This window comes from Ictidomys tridecemlineatus, chromosome 6 (assembly GCF_052094955.1).
Source record: "Ictidomys tridecemlineatus isolate mIctTri1 chromosome 6, mIctTri1.hap1, whole genome shotgun sequence".
NCBI lineage: Eukaryota > Metazoa > Chordata > Mammalia > Rodentia > Sciuridae > Ictidomys > Ictidomys tridecemlineatus.
In genome coordinates this window covers 89,307,960-89,323,728 of record NC_135482.1, presented here as the reverse complement: position 1 = coordinate 89,323,728, position 15,769 = coordinate 89,307,960, and the positions used below count along the sequence as shown (strand labels likewise).

General features: G+C 35.2%; 2 protein-coding genes across 2 annotated transcripts in view; one reads left to right on the top strand and one right to left on the bottom strand.

The window, feature by feature from the left end:
- Window positions 1–12,326, bottom strand: part of Plcz1 (phospholipase C zeta 1) — a gene marked incomplete at its 5' end in the record, with an annotated part of 50,964 nt that extends 38,638 nt beyond the window's left edge. The window contains 2 exons of the mRNA XM_078015857.1: window positions 644–875; window positions 12,195–12,326. Coding sequence (XP_077871983.1) covers window positions 644–875; window positions 12,195–12,326 — 364 coding nt within the window. The remainder of the gene's footprint in view (window positions 1–643; window positions 876–12,194) is intronic.
- Window positions 12,327–14,063: 1,737 nt separating this feature from the next.
- Window positions 14,064–15,076, top strand: Capza3 (capping actin protein of muscle Z-line subunit alpha 3). Its single transcript, XM_005328916.3, has one exon. It carries the CDS (start codon window positions 14,177–14,179, stop codon window positions 15,074–15,076), a length of 900 nt encoding a protein of 299 aa, XP_005328973.1. The 5' UTR covers window positions 14,064–14,176.
- Window positions 15,077–15,769: the final 693 nt, after the last annotated feature.

Below are 15,769 nucleotides of genomic sequence, written 5' to 3'. Positions count from 1 at the left end.
CGTCCTCCTTGACGGTCTCCCTCCACAATGAGCTGCCTCGCTACCGGCACAAAACAACAAGGCCAATCAGCCATGGACTGGAGGCTCCAGAACTGTGAGCCAAAATAAACCTTTTCTTTTATGAACTGATGATTTCAGGTATTTGTTAAAGTAACAGAAAACAAGCTGACACAGTTGTAAACAGTTATGTTTATAAAAAAAATAAACAGAAAGAAAGAAAAACTGGTGATTTCATAATATTTTTCCTTTCTAGATCTGTATTCATTGACCTTAAATATTATGTACATTTCTATAATGCACAAAAATCTATAACTTGCTGTTCTGTCTTATCCATGAGATTTATAGGAGTACGGGTAACAGAATCTTCATCTCACTTTCATGTCTAAATTCATCTCTGAATACTTTAGAGATAAATAGAAATAGAAAGGAAAGGAGCTAGACAAAAAAAAGTAGGAAAGAAAGTCATGGCTACACATTATAGCTTTCTAAAAGGTACATATACATGCTATAATATATTTGTTGCATATTCTGGAAAATAAAGTTGACCCATTCAAATATTTTAATTTAATCATCATCATTCACAAAAAGACTTTACATATAAATAAATATAAGTATTCTGATAAACTTTGAAATACAGACATACCTTCTTCGATGGGCTCATATTTCTGAATGATGTCAGAAGCATCAGCTTTAGTAGCCTTATTTCTGGATTGTTCTTGTGCTAGAAATTTAGTCAGGTTATTTTCAAAAAGAATTTTCCGGTTTTCAGAATACGCATTGAAAATTTCAGCAATTTCTTCTCTGTGTGCAAAAGTCCGATAAATTGCTCTAAATTCTTCTATGGTGATTCTTCCTTGTTTCAGTCTATCATTGTCCTACTAAAAAAAATGACTGGTGGGCTCACAATGTATCAAAAATACATACAAAATAAATGTTAGAATATTAATGTAATATACATAGCAATTTAAACTTTAAAAATGAGGAAAATTAACACTGGGTTCTTATTGAAGATAAAATACATAAAACTACATGAAGTGATACCCAAATCAGGGAAAGGTTAGTGGATCACAACTTCTCAGAACCCAGTGGCCACAGTGGAGGTATGGGGGAAGACAGCAATTACAGGTTGTCTTATGTATTTCATTTTGGTATTCCACTCTATTTCAGTACCTTCTTAAAACCATACCAGGCAGTGTGCAATCCCATGCCACCTACATTCAGCCTAGACCGTAAATGTCAGAATGAATCAGACACATTCAAGATCACTGTACACAGAGCAGAGTGTTGTGGCACATGCCTATAATCCCAGCAGCTCAGGAGGCAGGAGAATCACAAGTTCAAAGCCAGCCTCAGCAATGGCGAGGCACTAAGCAACTCAGTGAGACCCTATCTCTAATTAAAATACAAAATAGGGCTGGGGATGTGTCTCAGTGGTTGAATGCCCCTGAGTTCAATCCCCAGTATCCAAAAAAGAAAAAACCTGACTATATACTGCAGAAGCTGTAGTAGTTATGCAACACCTTGAATTGCTTGAGTGTGCATAATCATTTTAGAATCTGGGATAGCAACAGATGAGATAGGGTCTACTAAGAAAGAATGGATCACCTGGCTGTTATGGAAATTTTATATTTAAATCTTATGAGATGGAAGACAAGGACATAGGCGGGGTTCACAATAGAACTACTTTGAGGTTGAGTGAGGAAATGACTAGCAAACGTCGAAGATTAGTATGAACAGTGTGCATTTGGAAGAGATGGAGAACTGCAGGTAAGATAGCATAAAACATGTAATTCAAGTGAAAGGCAATGGATATACACTAAAGAACAGATGCAAGTAAAATTATGAAGGGAGAAATCAGAAGGATTCAACACATGGCAATTTTAGACACTTGAGTGAGAGAATTCAGAAATGCCTGAGGTGGGAAAAAAAATAAAGTGACTACAGTAGAATTTTGGTATTGTCAACAAATAAAAACTAGGGAATAGGAACTTCAGCAGAGAAGTATGTTTCATTTCAAAAAACAAAAAGCTTTTTATTTAATATCTTACTCATTACTTTTTAAACACGTTGAATACAAAGAGCATGTGTCAAAGGGACATTGTGTTGTGGTGAAAAGCTGACAGAATTCTTAGACAGAGATATATTATATTCCAAACTTCAAAATGTGTGAGACTTTGGACACATAAAATAAACTTTCTGAGTTTCAGAATTTTTTATCTGAAAAACATAGATAAAATCACCGATGTCATCAGGCTTCTGTGAGAATTGGAAATATACTGTTAATGGTAGTTTTAAACTGCCAGTATATTGCTATGTATTAACTGTCTTCCCATGCATCATCCAGCCTAGTGTCTCATCTTTGGAAATCTTTCCTGTGAAGTGTGCAACATTATAGAACCTCTAGGGCGTAACAGGAGACCAACATGCTAGACGTGATCTCTTCATTTCATTAGGAAAAATTCAGAGGGGGTGATTAGACAATCATATATAAAGGGATCCATGAAGCAATCTGAGCTGGAAACCAAATATAAAGAGCACTGAGTTGGTACAAAAAGGAACGCTAATCATACATATGGAGCAGCTAGAAGAAGCAGGGACTCAAAGTGCAAAGTGAAAATGGAGATAAGCTGGGGAGACAAGCCGAGGTCTGTGGTTGTCAAATCAGATACTGGTTCTGCCAAGCTCTTTAAATAATAATAGTTCCTTAAAATTTTATAATCTCAAAGTCATACATATTGTCAATTATCTTAGTAAACAAACATGATTCAACTTACTATCTTTAAATTCTGAATTTTGAGGTCTTTAACAGAATGTTACAGAATTAATGTAATTTTATTTTAACCCCAATCCACTCTTAAATTTTCATAAGATCTTAAGTCAATAAAAGTCCAAGTGGGCCTATGATATCTGAAAATTTTTGTTGCATAAGGGTATCTATATTAAAAGTTAATAGTCCTACTAAATAGCAGCATTAAGTAAAATACACATTATCCACTGAGTAACAGGTTTTGTTACTTTCAAGCAGGGTATAAACTCGGTCATCTGAGAGGTTCTCTGATAACTTATTTTGTTTGTTGTGTTTTCCTAAAGGATCAAAATCGTCATTTGGGATATTAAAATTAGAGACATAAAGATGAAACCAAATTCCACAAATTCAGATCATTGCTACAATTGATCAACACCAAAGAAGAACTAAGGGTCAAAATTAATCCAATTACCAAAAAAAAAAAAAAGTAAAACTACACAAAATAATTAGGATTGTCTCACTGAAGATGATAAGATTACTGAAGATGGGAAGATCTACATGGAATGAGAAAGAGAAGGGAAAAGGACAAGAAGGAGATAGATGGTGGTGGAGAAGATGGAGAGGACTTAGTAAACAGAGTCATGATGGGGGAAGCAGAAAGAAGAAAGCAATTGCAGGAAAAAGTCAGGTCTGAGTATCAAGGTACTTAGCAGCAGTTAAAGCTTACAGTACCAATGCATTAGTATGTCCCTGGTCTATGAGCATGTGTAGAAGACCAGATTAAGAACTAAAACCACACAAGACAGTGGAAAGACCGTACGCCATCAGGTGAATTAACAGTAGATATGCAGAAAAAAATTATGTCAGATGCATATGTGATCACTTCAACTCTCTTCTGAGTGTTCCCAGTGCATTTATTTGTCTTCAGGAAGAAAAAACATACTACTTGTTGCATGGCTTCTGAGATCAGTTGATATCATTGGTGATTTCTGTTCTTTTCCTTTCCCTCCTCCTTGTTCCTCACTCTGGGTGCTCTGAATTTGTTACAGTATACATACTCATCCATGTCTTGCTGTGGAGTACAGGCTGTTCTTTCTGTCTGGAATACCCTTCTTTTTATTCATTTATTTTTTTGAGGTGCTAGAAATCAAATCTAAACCTGCACACAAACATTAGACAAGCTACAACAGTAGTTTGAATATGGTTTTGTTGTACAGGATAAAAAAAAAAACTAGGAACTTTTCCTATTTAATAGTAGGTGAAGTAATTGAGAATCAATAAATTGCTCAGGAAGAATTTATAAAGTCAGATGAAAAGAAATAAAGAATTGAACTTTAAGAGGAAAGTAGAAGGGATGGTCAGAAGATGGATGGAAAAGGAATGATAAGAGATTTGGGGAAAAAATAGGAAAGAGTGATGTTCAAGAAGACAGGACAGATAGAATTTTAAGAAAGAAGGAATAAATAAAATACATAGAGAGGCCAACCAGCAGATATAGCATTTTAGACATAAAGAGGTTTTCAAGATAAATGTGAATATAAAACTTATCTCAATGGATCATTGAATAAGTAGAAAAAGAAATATAAAGAATTATTTTGGTTTATCTGCTAAAAGACCAAATGCAACAGCAGAGAATATGGTGTTATTTATTTTATTAGATAAGACTTAAAAAGTTTATATTGTGGAATACCAACCACAAAGGTAGGAAACCATAAACCTGAGTTCAACCAAACAGAATACAAGTGGCAGAACTGATTTCAGTTTGCAGGTTTGAGGACAGACAATAGAGTCTGACTTTTAACTTCCAGTTCATTCTACACTGCTGCCAGATTATTTATCCTAAAATATGCAATTCTTTCCTAGTCAAAACACTTCAATGGTTACTCGGTGCTTCCAAAAAGAAACCCAAATTCTATGGTCTACCATTCAAGACTTCCATGGTCTGGCATTTGCAGCTAATTTCTTAACACCTGTCTTCATTCATGCTGTACTCCAGTTATGTTTGATTACTTCTGTTCTTCAAGGACTCCTTGCATGCATGCCACACATGTTATGGCTCACTTTTTAAGATCCATAAAGAATGCCACCTCCACCATGGCATTTTTTAGAGAAAGCCCAAGTCAGATAGGCTCTTTATTCTCAGATTCACTGTTCAAGATTTTCATGAGATTTATTATGACCATTTTACAAAACAGTAATTTCTGCATTCCTTTTTCTTCTAAGAGAAAGATAACACTTTGTTTATTTTTTACAATGCATAGTTTCTGAAAGAGTACCAAGCACATAATATAAATTTAGTAATGATTATTAATTGTCTAGAAAATTTCAAGACTTAAGTCCTATATTACAAAATTTTGCATTAAAAAAGATTGAATGTCATACTCGACCAGCAATCAAAGTTGTAACCTAACACTAGGTATATGTATTGAAATAATATCTACTATTTTCTATAAAATATTTTAAATGTTATAAATTAAAGACTTTAACATGGTAAAAGCAATAAAGTTACTTTTAGTAAAAGAATAAAAAATACTTAAGACATTGCTGCTTAAGCCATGACTCAATAATTAATCTTATAAAAAGAAGTTCAGAATACATTGCCAAGATCATAAAGTTATATGTTCTTTACTCAAATTTAAAATAAAAAGTCACCTTGTAAAAAAATAAATTCATGTCAAGATTTTATGTCAGCTCCTTAGGAAATCAATAGATGTAATGCATCTTTTCAGAGCTTTTGAACAATTATAACTGCTGTAGTTTCAGCTGATACTGTGCTGTAGTTTCAGCTGATACTTTGAATGCCTACTTTTTGCATGACCTAGGTACATTCATAAATAATATCTTATTTAATATTCATAACAATCCTGTGAGATAACTACATCAGGATTCCATTCTGCAGATTAAGAAATTCATTCAGATGTTTTACTCACCAAGAACTACATAGCTGGGATGTATTAGAGCTTAGAATCTCCACACTCAAAGACATTAGAAGATTTTGGTCACCAAACTAAGTTTCATTATGGCTTAATAATTTGTTTACTCCAGCAAAAAGTACACTATAAAGTATAAAATTTTAGTAATAAGAGTTAAACAAAAGAATTGACTGTCCAAGATGACTCATCCTCAGCTATCCCCAAAATTCAAATTAGCCCATGTACCTTCTCTAAGTATTCTATTTAATCAACATTTTAATGCATGTATGGAAATTTAGCCTGGAGCAACAAAGTATCAGAAGGCTGAGATTTGTAATAGATAAGAATGGCTATCATCATCTCTAGCAATTAGAGAAATGCAAATCAAAACAACTCTAAGATGTCATCTCACTCCAGTCAGAATGGAAATTATCAAGAATACAAGCAACAATAAATGTTGAGGATGATGTGGGGATAAAGGAACACTCATACATTGCTGGTGGGACTGCAAACTGGTGCAGCCATTATGGAAAGCTGTATGGAGATTCCTCAGAAAACTTGGAATTGAACCACCATTTGACCCAGCTATCCTACTCTTCAGTTTATACCCAAAGGACTTAAAATAAGCATACTTTAGTGACGTAGCCACATCAATGTTTATAGCAACTCAACTCACAATAGCTAAACTATGGAACCAACCTAGGTGCCCCTCAACAGATGAAAGGATTAAAAAGATATGGTATATATACATAATGGAATATTACTCAGCCTTAAAGAAGAATGAAATTATGGCAGGAAAATGGATGGAGCTGGAGAATATCATGCAAAGCCAAGTAAGCCAATCCCAACAATGTTTTCTCTGATATGTAGATGCTAACTTACAATGGCAGGGGTGGCAGGGAAGAATAAAGGTACTTTGGATTAGGTAGAGGGGAGTAAAAGAAGGGAGCAGGTATGGGGGTAGGAAGGACAGTAGAGTGAATTAGACATTATTACTCTAGCTTCATATATAACTACACGATATCAGTGTGAATCTACATCATGTATAACCAAAAAAAGAAGTTATACTCCATTTATGTATGATGTATCAAAATGTATTCTACTGTCACATATAACTAATGAGAACAACAAACAAACAAAGAATGGCTAATCAGCCTCACTTATAAGTAATTTGTTTCTAAAGCTTGAGGTCATTTTAAGGAAGTTTTTTGATGTGTTCTAAGAAAACCCTTCTGCTTTGATTTTTATAATTAACAATGTTGTCATAGCTCCTCTAAAAAGATTTTGCTTAACAAAATAAACCTGCTGGCCTACCTATGTCTAAATAGCTATAAATTTTAATTAGTGAGTCATTTCTGTACTTTTATAACTGTTGAACATTCTTTATAATGCTCTTAAATACGGCCTGTATCTTACTCAGTTCTACTTCAAACAGATGATGTCTATCTTGAAGACAATTCAAAGCAACCTGATAATCACAGAATAATATTTTCCTTGTTTCACATTTGGTACAGATTCTAATACATCACTACTTCTGTATTGTGCTGTGAATTGTATTAAATCAAGAAGTGAGCTGTCTCTCCCTTTGGGAGTTAACATTGAGGGGAAATCCTTCTTGTAAAGGGCTTTTCACAGAAACTCGTGTCTGCAAATGCAGCCTTAGACAGGAGCTGGTTAAAATTCCTACAGCTTATGGCAGCATGTACTACTTGGATTCTGAGAAACAACTGTGAAACTGTTGTCTTTTACTGTGGTCTCCTGAGAAGTACAGCTTTTCCTTTTTGGATTCCCTGTGCGTGGTAAACTTGAGGGCTAAGGCTTATCGAGAGAAGTCTGAGACAGTTTCCCATAGGTCTCATGAGTTTCAAAGCGTCTCCTGAGACAAGGTACTGACCACCTTTCCTCTGGGTTAGTTTTCCCTGGATATTTGTATAGCAGATAGCTTTGGTAAAGATAGCATCTTCCTCCAAAGGAAAAAGCAGGTTTGCTTACTATCCACAGTATTAATGTTAATGACAGCCTCAGGTTAAAGATCAGACTGGCTTATCATCCTTCATTAAAGAGCTGGAAACCATCAGCTTGAGTTTCCTCTCTTACAACCCAACCAGCAACATCCCACAGCAGGCATCTGGTCCTCTTCATGTCATTCTTTGGCAACTGGGGTCTGGTGAAGTAGCATCAAAATGCTAATACTGTGGTAACTGCTGATTTTCTGAGTAATAAGCTGTCTTTTCTCTCTGATCTACAAGCCTGCCTCAGCAAGGATCCAGGATACTACAACAGGCAAACTTGCTACCTGGCAAGTAGGGTAAAATGTCAGGGTAAAATGTCCTTTATAGTCTGTCAGCAATGACAGCTTCAGGGGAGACTGGGTTATCTGAGTACTCACTTTCAAAAAGCAAAATCGTATTTGGGATTTCTGTATCCCTCACTATCTATACTAACCAATCTAGCACTCTTGCCTCGTTCTTCAAAAAACATGTCATGTTCCTAGACCAAAACTCACCTAAAACTCTTAGTCATTCCTGCTTTATCCACAATCCTCCCTTTGTCACTTAGTGACAGAATGGAACCAGGTTGCCAGGCACAGTGGTGCATGCCTGTAATTCTAGAGGCTCAGGAGGCTAAGGCAGAAGGATCAAAAGTTCAAAGCCAGCCTCAGCAATTCAGTGATTGCCCCAAACAACTTCGTGAGACTCTGTCTCTAAATAAAAATGTATAAAAAGGGTTGGGGGTATGGCTCAGTGGTCACCCCTGGGTTCAAACCCTGGTACCAAAAAAAAAAAAAAAAAAAAAGAATGGAGCCAGATTCCCCTGCTAGTTCGTGTTTAAAAGAGAATTGGGGATATGGTTTTCTCCTTTGGATTAAGCAAAACAGGAATGTCTTATTACTTATTCCTTTTTGATATTTTTAAACTAGTTTGCTGAAGCCCAATTGATTTGTAAAAAGTTTACATATTTAACGTATACAAATTAATGAGTATGGATACAAGTGTAGAACCATGAAAACATCACTATAAACATAACCATCCCCTTCAAAATTTTCCTTCTACCCTCTTTATTGGTGTGTGTGTATGTGTGTGTGTATGTGTATTAACAACACTCAACATAAGTTCTAGCCTCATACCAAATTTTGAGGATATGATACAATGTTATTTACTACAGGCACCACCCTATAAGTAGATCTCTAGGACTTATTCATGTTGTTTAACTAACACTGTATCCTCTGACTACCACGACCCTGCTCCTTACACCCCCATTCTCTGCTCCTATCAGTTTGACCTTTTCAGATCCCTCACATTAGTGGTATCATGTAGTGTTTGTCCTTCCGTGTCTGGCTTATTCCACTTGGTTTAATGGCCTCCAAGTTTATAAATGTTGTTGTAAATGGCAGACTTTCTTTTAAAAGGTGAATAATTTTCCATTGTATGTATATGTCACATTTTTTTATCCATTCTTCTGTTGATGGACACTTACGTTGCTTCCATATCTTGACTAGAATAAATAAAGGTATGAACATTGAATGCAGACATCTCTTCCAGATCTTGATTTCAATGCTTTTGGGTATATGCCCATAAGTAGGATTTCTGGATCAGATGCTAGCTCTATTTTTAATTTTTTGAGAAACTTCCATACTGTTCTTCATTTGCTTCACCAATTTACATTTCTATCAACAGTGTTCAAGGGTGCCCTTTCCTCCATACCCTTTCAACCCTTGCTATCCTTTTCCTTAAATAGCTATTCTAATAGATGTATGATAGTTCATGTGGTTAGATTTGCATTTTCCTGGCAATTAGTGATATTAAGTACCTTTATATACCTGTTGGTTAGGTGTATGTCTTTTTTGGAGAAATATCCATTACAGTTTCCTTGCTCATTTTTTAAATCAAATTATGAGTTTTCTCTTGTTGAGGTTTGGGGTTTCTTTACATATTTCAAATATTAACCTTTGTTAAATATTTACAAATATTTCCTCACTTTCTTTGGGTTGCTTTTTTATTTTGTGATTTCCACTGCTGTGCAAAAGCCGTTTATTTGATATAATGTCATTTGTCTTATTTTGCTTTTTCTACCTGTATTTTGGCATTAAATCCAAGAAATCATCATCAAGATCAATGTCAAGAAGTTTTTCCCCATTTTGTCTTTAAAGATTTTTATATTTCAAGTCTGACAATTCTTTAATGTATTGGAGGTGGGAGAGTAACAGAGATTGAACCCAGGGTCACTTAACCACTGAGAGCCACATCCCCAGACCTTTTTTTTTTTTATTTTGATACAGAGTTTCGCTGTGTTGCTTAGAGTCTCACTAAGTTGCTGAGGCTGGATTTGAATTTGCAGTCCTCTGCCTCAGCCTCCTGAGCTGCTGGGATTACAGGTATGTGCCACCTCACCTGGCTCTTTTATGAATTTTGAATTGTTCTTTTGCCTGTAAATATCCAATTTTCTCAGTCCCTTTTATTCAAGAGACTCTATTTTCCCCAGTGTGTATTCTTAGCATTCTTTTGAAGATCAGTTGACTGTATATGAATGAGTTTATTTTTGGACTTTCCACTCTGTTCCATTGGTTTATATGTCTTCTTATACCCATACCATACTATTGATTACTGCAGCATTACAAATATATTTTGAAATCAGGAATTCTGATGCCTCCATCTTTATTCTTTCTCAAGACTATTTAGTCTATTCAAGGTCTTTTCTAGTCCACTATGAATTTTAGGAGTTTTTTCTATTTCAGTAAAAAAGAAAAAAATGCCATTGGGATTTTAATAGAGATTGCATCAAAACTGCAGATGGATGGTAGTATGGACATATTAACATGGCATGTCTTTCATCTATTTGTACCTTTTTAAATTTTTTCATCAATGTGTTTTGTAGGGTTTTTTTTAACAAGCTTTTCATCACCTAGGTTAACCTTATTCCTAAGTATTTTGTTCTTTTTAATGCTAATGTGTATGAGATATATTTCTGGATTTCTTTTTTGGGTAGTTCAGTAGTGGTGCATAGAAATGCAACTGATTTTTGCATGTTGGTTTTGTAGTCTGCCACCCTACTGAATTTATTAGTTATAATAGTATTTTGGCAGAGTCATCATAGTTTTCTTCATATAAGATTATGTCATCTATGAACAGATAATTTTACTTCTGCCTTTCCAAATTAAATACCTTTTATTTATTTTTCTCAACTAATTGGTCTGGCTGGAACTTCCATTACTACATTGAAGAGAAGTGGTAGGAGTGGGTGTCCTTGCTTTGTTCCAGACCTTGAAGAAAAATCAATTTTTCACCCACTATGTTAGCTGTGGACTTCTCATACACAGACTTTATCATGTTGAGGTAATTTCCTTTTATACCTAATTTCTTGACAACTATGTTATTCTTTCATAAAAAAATGTTGAATTTTTTCAAATGATTTTTCTTCCTTTTGGGGGATGATCATGTGATTTTTTTATCCTTCATTGTTAATTGACATGGATGGGTCACATTGATTGATTTCTCTATGTTAAGTCATCCTTTCTCACTAGGGATAAATCCCATTTGGTCATGAAGTATGATCCTTTTAAAGTGCTACTGAATTTGACTTTCCAGTTGTTTTGTTGAGGAATTTTTCATCTACGTTTATCAGAAATATTGTCTTGTAGCTTATTTGTGGTGTCTGTGTCCGACTTTGGTATGAGGGTTTTTCTAGCTTTATAAAATGACAGTGGAAGTGTTTCCTCTTCTATTTTCTGAAAACATTTTAGAAAAATTGGTATTGATTCTTTAAATCTTTGGAATAATTTACCCAAAAAAGCATTTAGATCTAGGCTTTTTTTTCCTTGGGAGATTTTTGATTACTAACTCAGTCTTTGCCTGTTGGTCTATTCAGGCTTTCAAGCTCTTGATTCAGTCTTGGTAGGTTGACTATTTTTAGGAATTTCTCTATGGATTCTAAGTTGTTAGATTTGTTGGCCTGTCATTGCTCATAATAGTCCTTTATAATCTATTTTTTATATCTTTGATATCAACTGGAATATCTTCACTTACATTTACAATTTTATTTTTCTGAATCTTCTCTCGTTTATTCTTAGTCTTGCTAAGGGTTTATCAATTTTATCTTCTCAAAAAAAAACTCCTATTAATTCCATTGATTCCTTCGATTAGTGTTTATTTCTATTGCACTCGTTTTTGTACTAATCTTTATTATTCCATTACTCCTGCAAATTTTGGACTTAGATTCTTCTTCCGTGCCTTATACGGCCAAGGCTAATTATACACCTAATCCAAGATCTGATGGAAGGGTTTCTGTATGATCAGGAAATTGTTTTAAACCAATAATCTGTTATTATTTCAAATTTTATCAAAAACTACTTTTACCTCTTACCTAAATTTGCTTCAATTTGATTGTAAGTATAATTAACATAATTTATTTTATTCTTAAAGAGATTCATTTTTCATGTATTTTCTACAGAAAGCATTCAAGTTAGCTATTAATATTTACTCATATTGAATTAAGTTCTTCCTAGAATGGGATAAGGCAGGGGGTGGATATCATCTCACCTTGAAAATATTTTTCACATGACCAAAATTGCAAGGAATATCTAATTTTTCAAGTAATCTATGAGTTTTTTCTACGTTAATTTTTCCACCTCTAAATTCATCCTGAATCTTCGACAAAAACCATGTATGAAGCAAAGATAGTTAAGGAAATTCTCAAAGAAAGTCATTGAATGTTTAAAATTCTTAAATATTTTATCTTTCTTCAGTTTACAGTATTTATTTTAATTTTAAAAGATGATGTATTTATGATGAAAGTAAATGGCAAGATATGATAAATAATATTTAAAACAAAATTAAAAAGTTACTATTCTGTAGTAAAGATATGAAAGGGCATAACAAAAACAAAATACCAGAAATGAAATTATTACTTGGGAAACACATTAAAACCCTGTTACAGGGCGTTGCTTGGACTTGACAGGCTGCTGGGCTCCAAGATTCTCTCTCACTTTACTTCCTTCACGCAGAAAGGTGGGAAAAATGATACTTAATCTTATGGAAGGTTTAACATTAAATAAATTCACACTATGTCACTGAACACAGATTTTGCTACTGAGCATTCAAAATACAGTAACAATGAGTAAATACTATTATAACTTTATTCAAATGTCCAGTTTAATATATGCCGCCAATGCAACATTCTAGGAACAATCAATAAGGCTTCAAAATACCTTGATAACTATATATTTGGTACAAGGGACAAAACTAAAATAATCTAGTATACTTGTTAATATTTTAGATACACTACAAAAATTAGGACACTTCAATCTAAAAACTAAGGTTAAGATAAAATAATCTAGCAATCTATAAAATCATAAAGGCTACAGATAAATACTGTTCAAAATCCCACTCAATTTCAGATTGTCGGAACCTATGAAAAGTCTTCAAATTGAATGGCCATGTAACAAAATGTGTGTTCTTATATAGGACAAGCCACAGGAAAGTGCAGGACAGATAAGGGAAGAAAGCCATAGTTCACACTTAAGTGAGAGACTTGAGTCTGGTACTTTTCTAAAAAGAATGAGAAAAAGAGTCAAAGATGATAAACTAAGAAAAAGACGAGGAAAAAGGAACAGAAAGAACTTTGCAATGGATATCTCGTTTCCATATTTTCATGACTTGTCCTGAAGTTTCTCCTTGCTTAGAAGTCTGTCCTCAGTAGGTGTTGTCACAGGTTCCAAATGTAACTAACTCTGCCTCTCTGTGGAAAAGGAATTTCTTGGAACTCATCGGCTGTTGCCACTGCCACCACTTTTCTAGGGAGAAAGCAAAGAACACACAGTGGTTTGTTGCCTTTGTTCTTTGAAACGAACATAATTAAATAGCACGGAAACATCACATAAGACATGGTCTTGCCCAACCTTTTGGGTTTCTAACCACAATGTTTATAAATGCCACATCCCTTGCTGTCCGGCACTTTTCTGTTGATTACTGCTATATCTCATTTTATTTTTACCATTTTGTTCAAAGCCTTCAAACGTCTCATCACAATGTGCTTCCAGTGGATTGGGGCAGCTATTCTAAGGGCCTGAGTAAAAATCAATGCCATTGTGATCCTTGAAGATTGGAACATGCTGTTAAACACTCCCTAGAAACTCTGGGCAGCTTTTCTGGGTCCCTGACAACATACAACACACATAGACACACACCACTTTTGAAGAAGCCTGTTCAGGAGGCTAAGTTCTTAAAATCTTCAAAATTGGTATAGCTGGTTGACTGGGCACCACGCTGTCAGGTGACTGTCATTTTTTCTTTTGGTCTGAACACCCATTGTGATATCATCAAAAGTTCCACGCTTCATAAAGAAGCGTGACTTTATGACTTCACTGGGAGACTCAGAGCTTGCCAGCCTGTCTGTTTTCATGGGTGGACATAATGATCTCAAGCTTGAATGATTAACACCTTGATGGGAAACGTGTCCCATGGAATGTTTTCTCATCCTCTGAACACTCATTTCAGAAGCTTTGCTTCTGCTGTAACCAAACATGTCACTTAGCGTCCTAAGTAGGAAAGAGAAAGAAAAAGTAATTCGCAGACTATTAATACAGGCACCTCCAGGGGAATTTGTAAATGCCTTTGATGATCTCTGTCTGCTTATACGTGATGAAAAACTCATGCACCATCAAGGTGAGTGTGCAGGCCACCAACATTGCCAAAAATATTCTGTTCCACTCTGCATCGATGGAAATCCAGTACTCTTATCTCACCACAATGTAATGGGTGACTACCGATTTTTTGACTATCAAAGCAAACTTTCTTTCAAATTTGACCTGCTTCAAAATCAGTTGAGAGACATCCAAAGTCACGGTATTATTCGGAATGAGACTGAATATCTGAGAACTGTTGTTCTGTGTGCCTTAAAACTCTACGTTAATGACCACTTTCCAACGGGAAACTGCAATGTGCTGAGAAAAACTATCAAAAATAAGGAGTTCTTGATAGCTTGCATCGAGGATCACAACTATGAAACAGGAGACTGCTGGAATGGCCTTTGGAAATCTAAATGGATTTTCCAAGTGAATCCATTTCTAACCCAAGTCACAGGAAGAATTTTCCTGCAAGCTCACTTCTTCAGGTGTGTCAACCTTCATGTCAAAATATCTAAGGACCTGAAAGAAAGCTTGGAAGTAGTTAACCAAGCTCAATTGGCTCTAAATTTTGCAAGACTTGTGGAAGAGCAAGAGAATAGATTTCAAGCTTCCGTCTTAGACGAATTACAGGAGTTATCCAATGAAGCCCTGAGAAAAATTATACGAAGGGATCTTCCAGTGACCCGCACTCTCATTGACTGGCAGAGGATACTCTCTGACTTGAATCTGGTGATGTATCCTAAGTTAGGATATGTCATTTATTCAAGAAGTGTGTTGTGCAACTGGATAATATAAAGGATTGCTCCTGGTAATTGTCTTGGCCTGACTTGGTGTGTTTCTGGCAAACAGATGTTTTCCTAAAGGTGAGCAATCCCTAGAGATGCCTAGTCCATCCAAGTTCACATAGGGAAAAGTATAAAAAGTCATTTCACTCAGGCAGTATTCACCAATATGGCAAGAAAGTGTGGAGCCAATGTATTTCACAGTGTTATCTACCATAAAAGCAGACATTTATTAGAATCTAAAATAGCTTTATAGAAGTGGCACTCTAGAAATGTATGAGTGGCCAGGATTAAGGCCGTGTGTGTGTGTGTGTGTGTGTGTGTGTGTGTGTGTGTGTGTGTGTAGAAATGAATTCTTACTGTCTTTGGAACTGAGAAGTTATGCAAATGAACATCACTCTGCAAGTGATATCTTACATAATTCAATTCAGTCCTAGACCAGCCCTGAAAGCGTAGATTTCAACAAATGACATTAGATTTGGATGTTCCATGTAACCAACTGATATCAGAAATCTGGTCTAGATAAAGAACTGTTAGTAAACTTGGCTCCACTGCCACTATACTCTGTCCTCCCTCTCCACCCAACCAAGAATTTGGGATTACTCTAAATCCCTGGGCTTGTCTTGCAAGTCAACCCAAAAGCCTGACCTCCCAGCCTTGTATAATGGAACCCTTGTGAAATCGTCACTGTAAACACTTCTAAGTG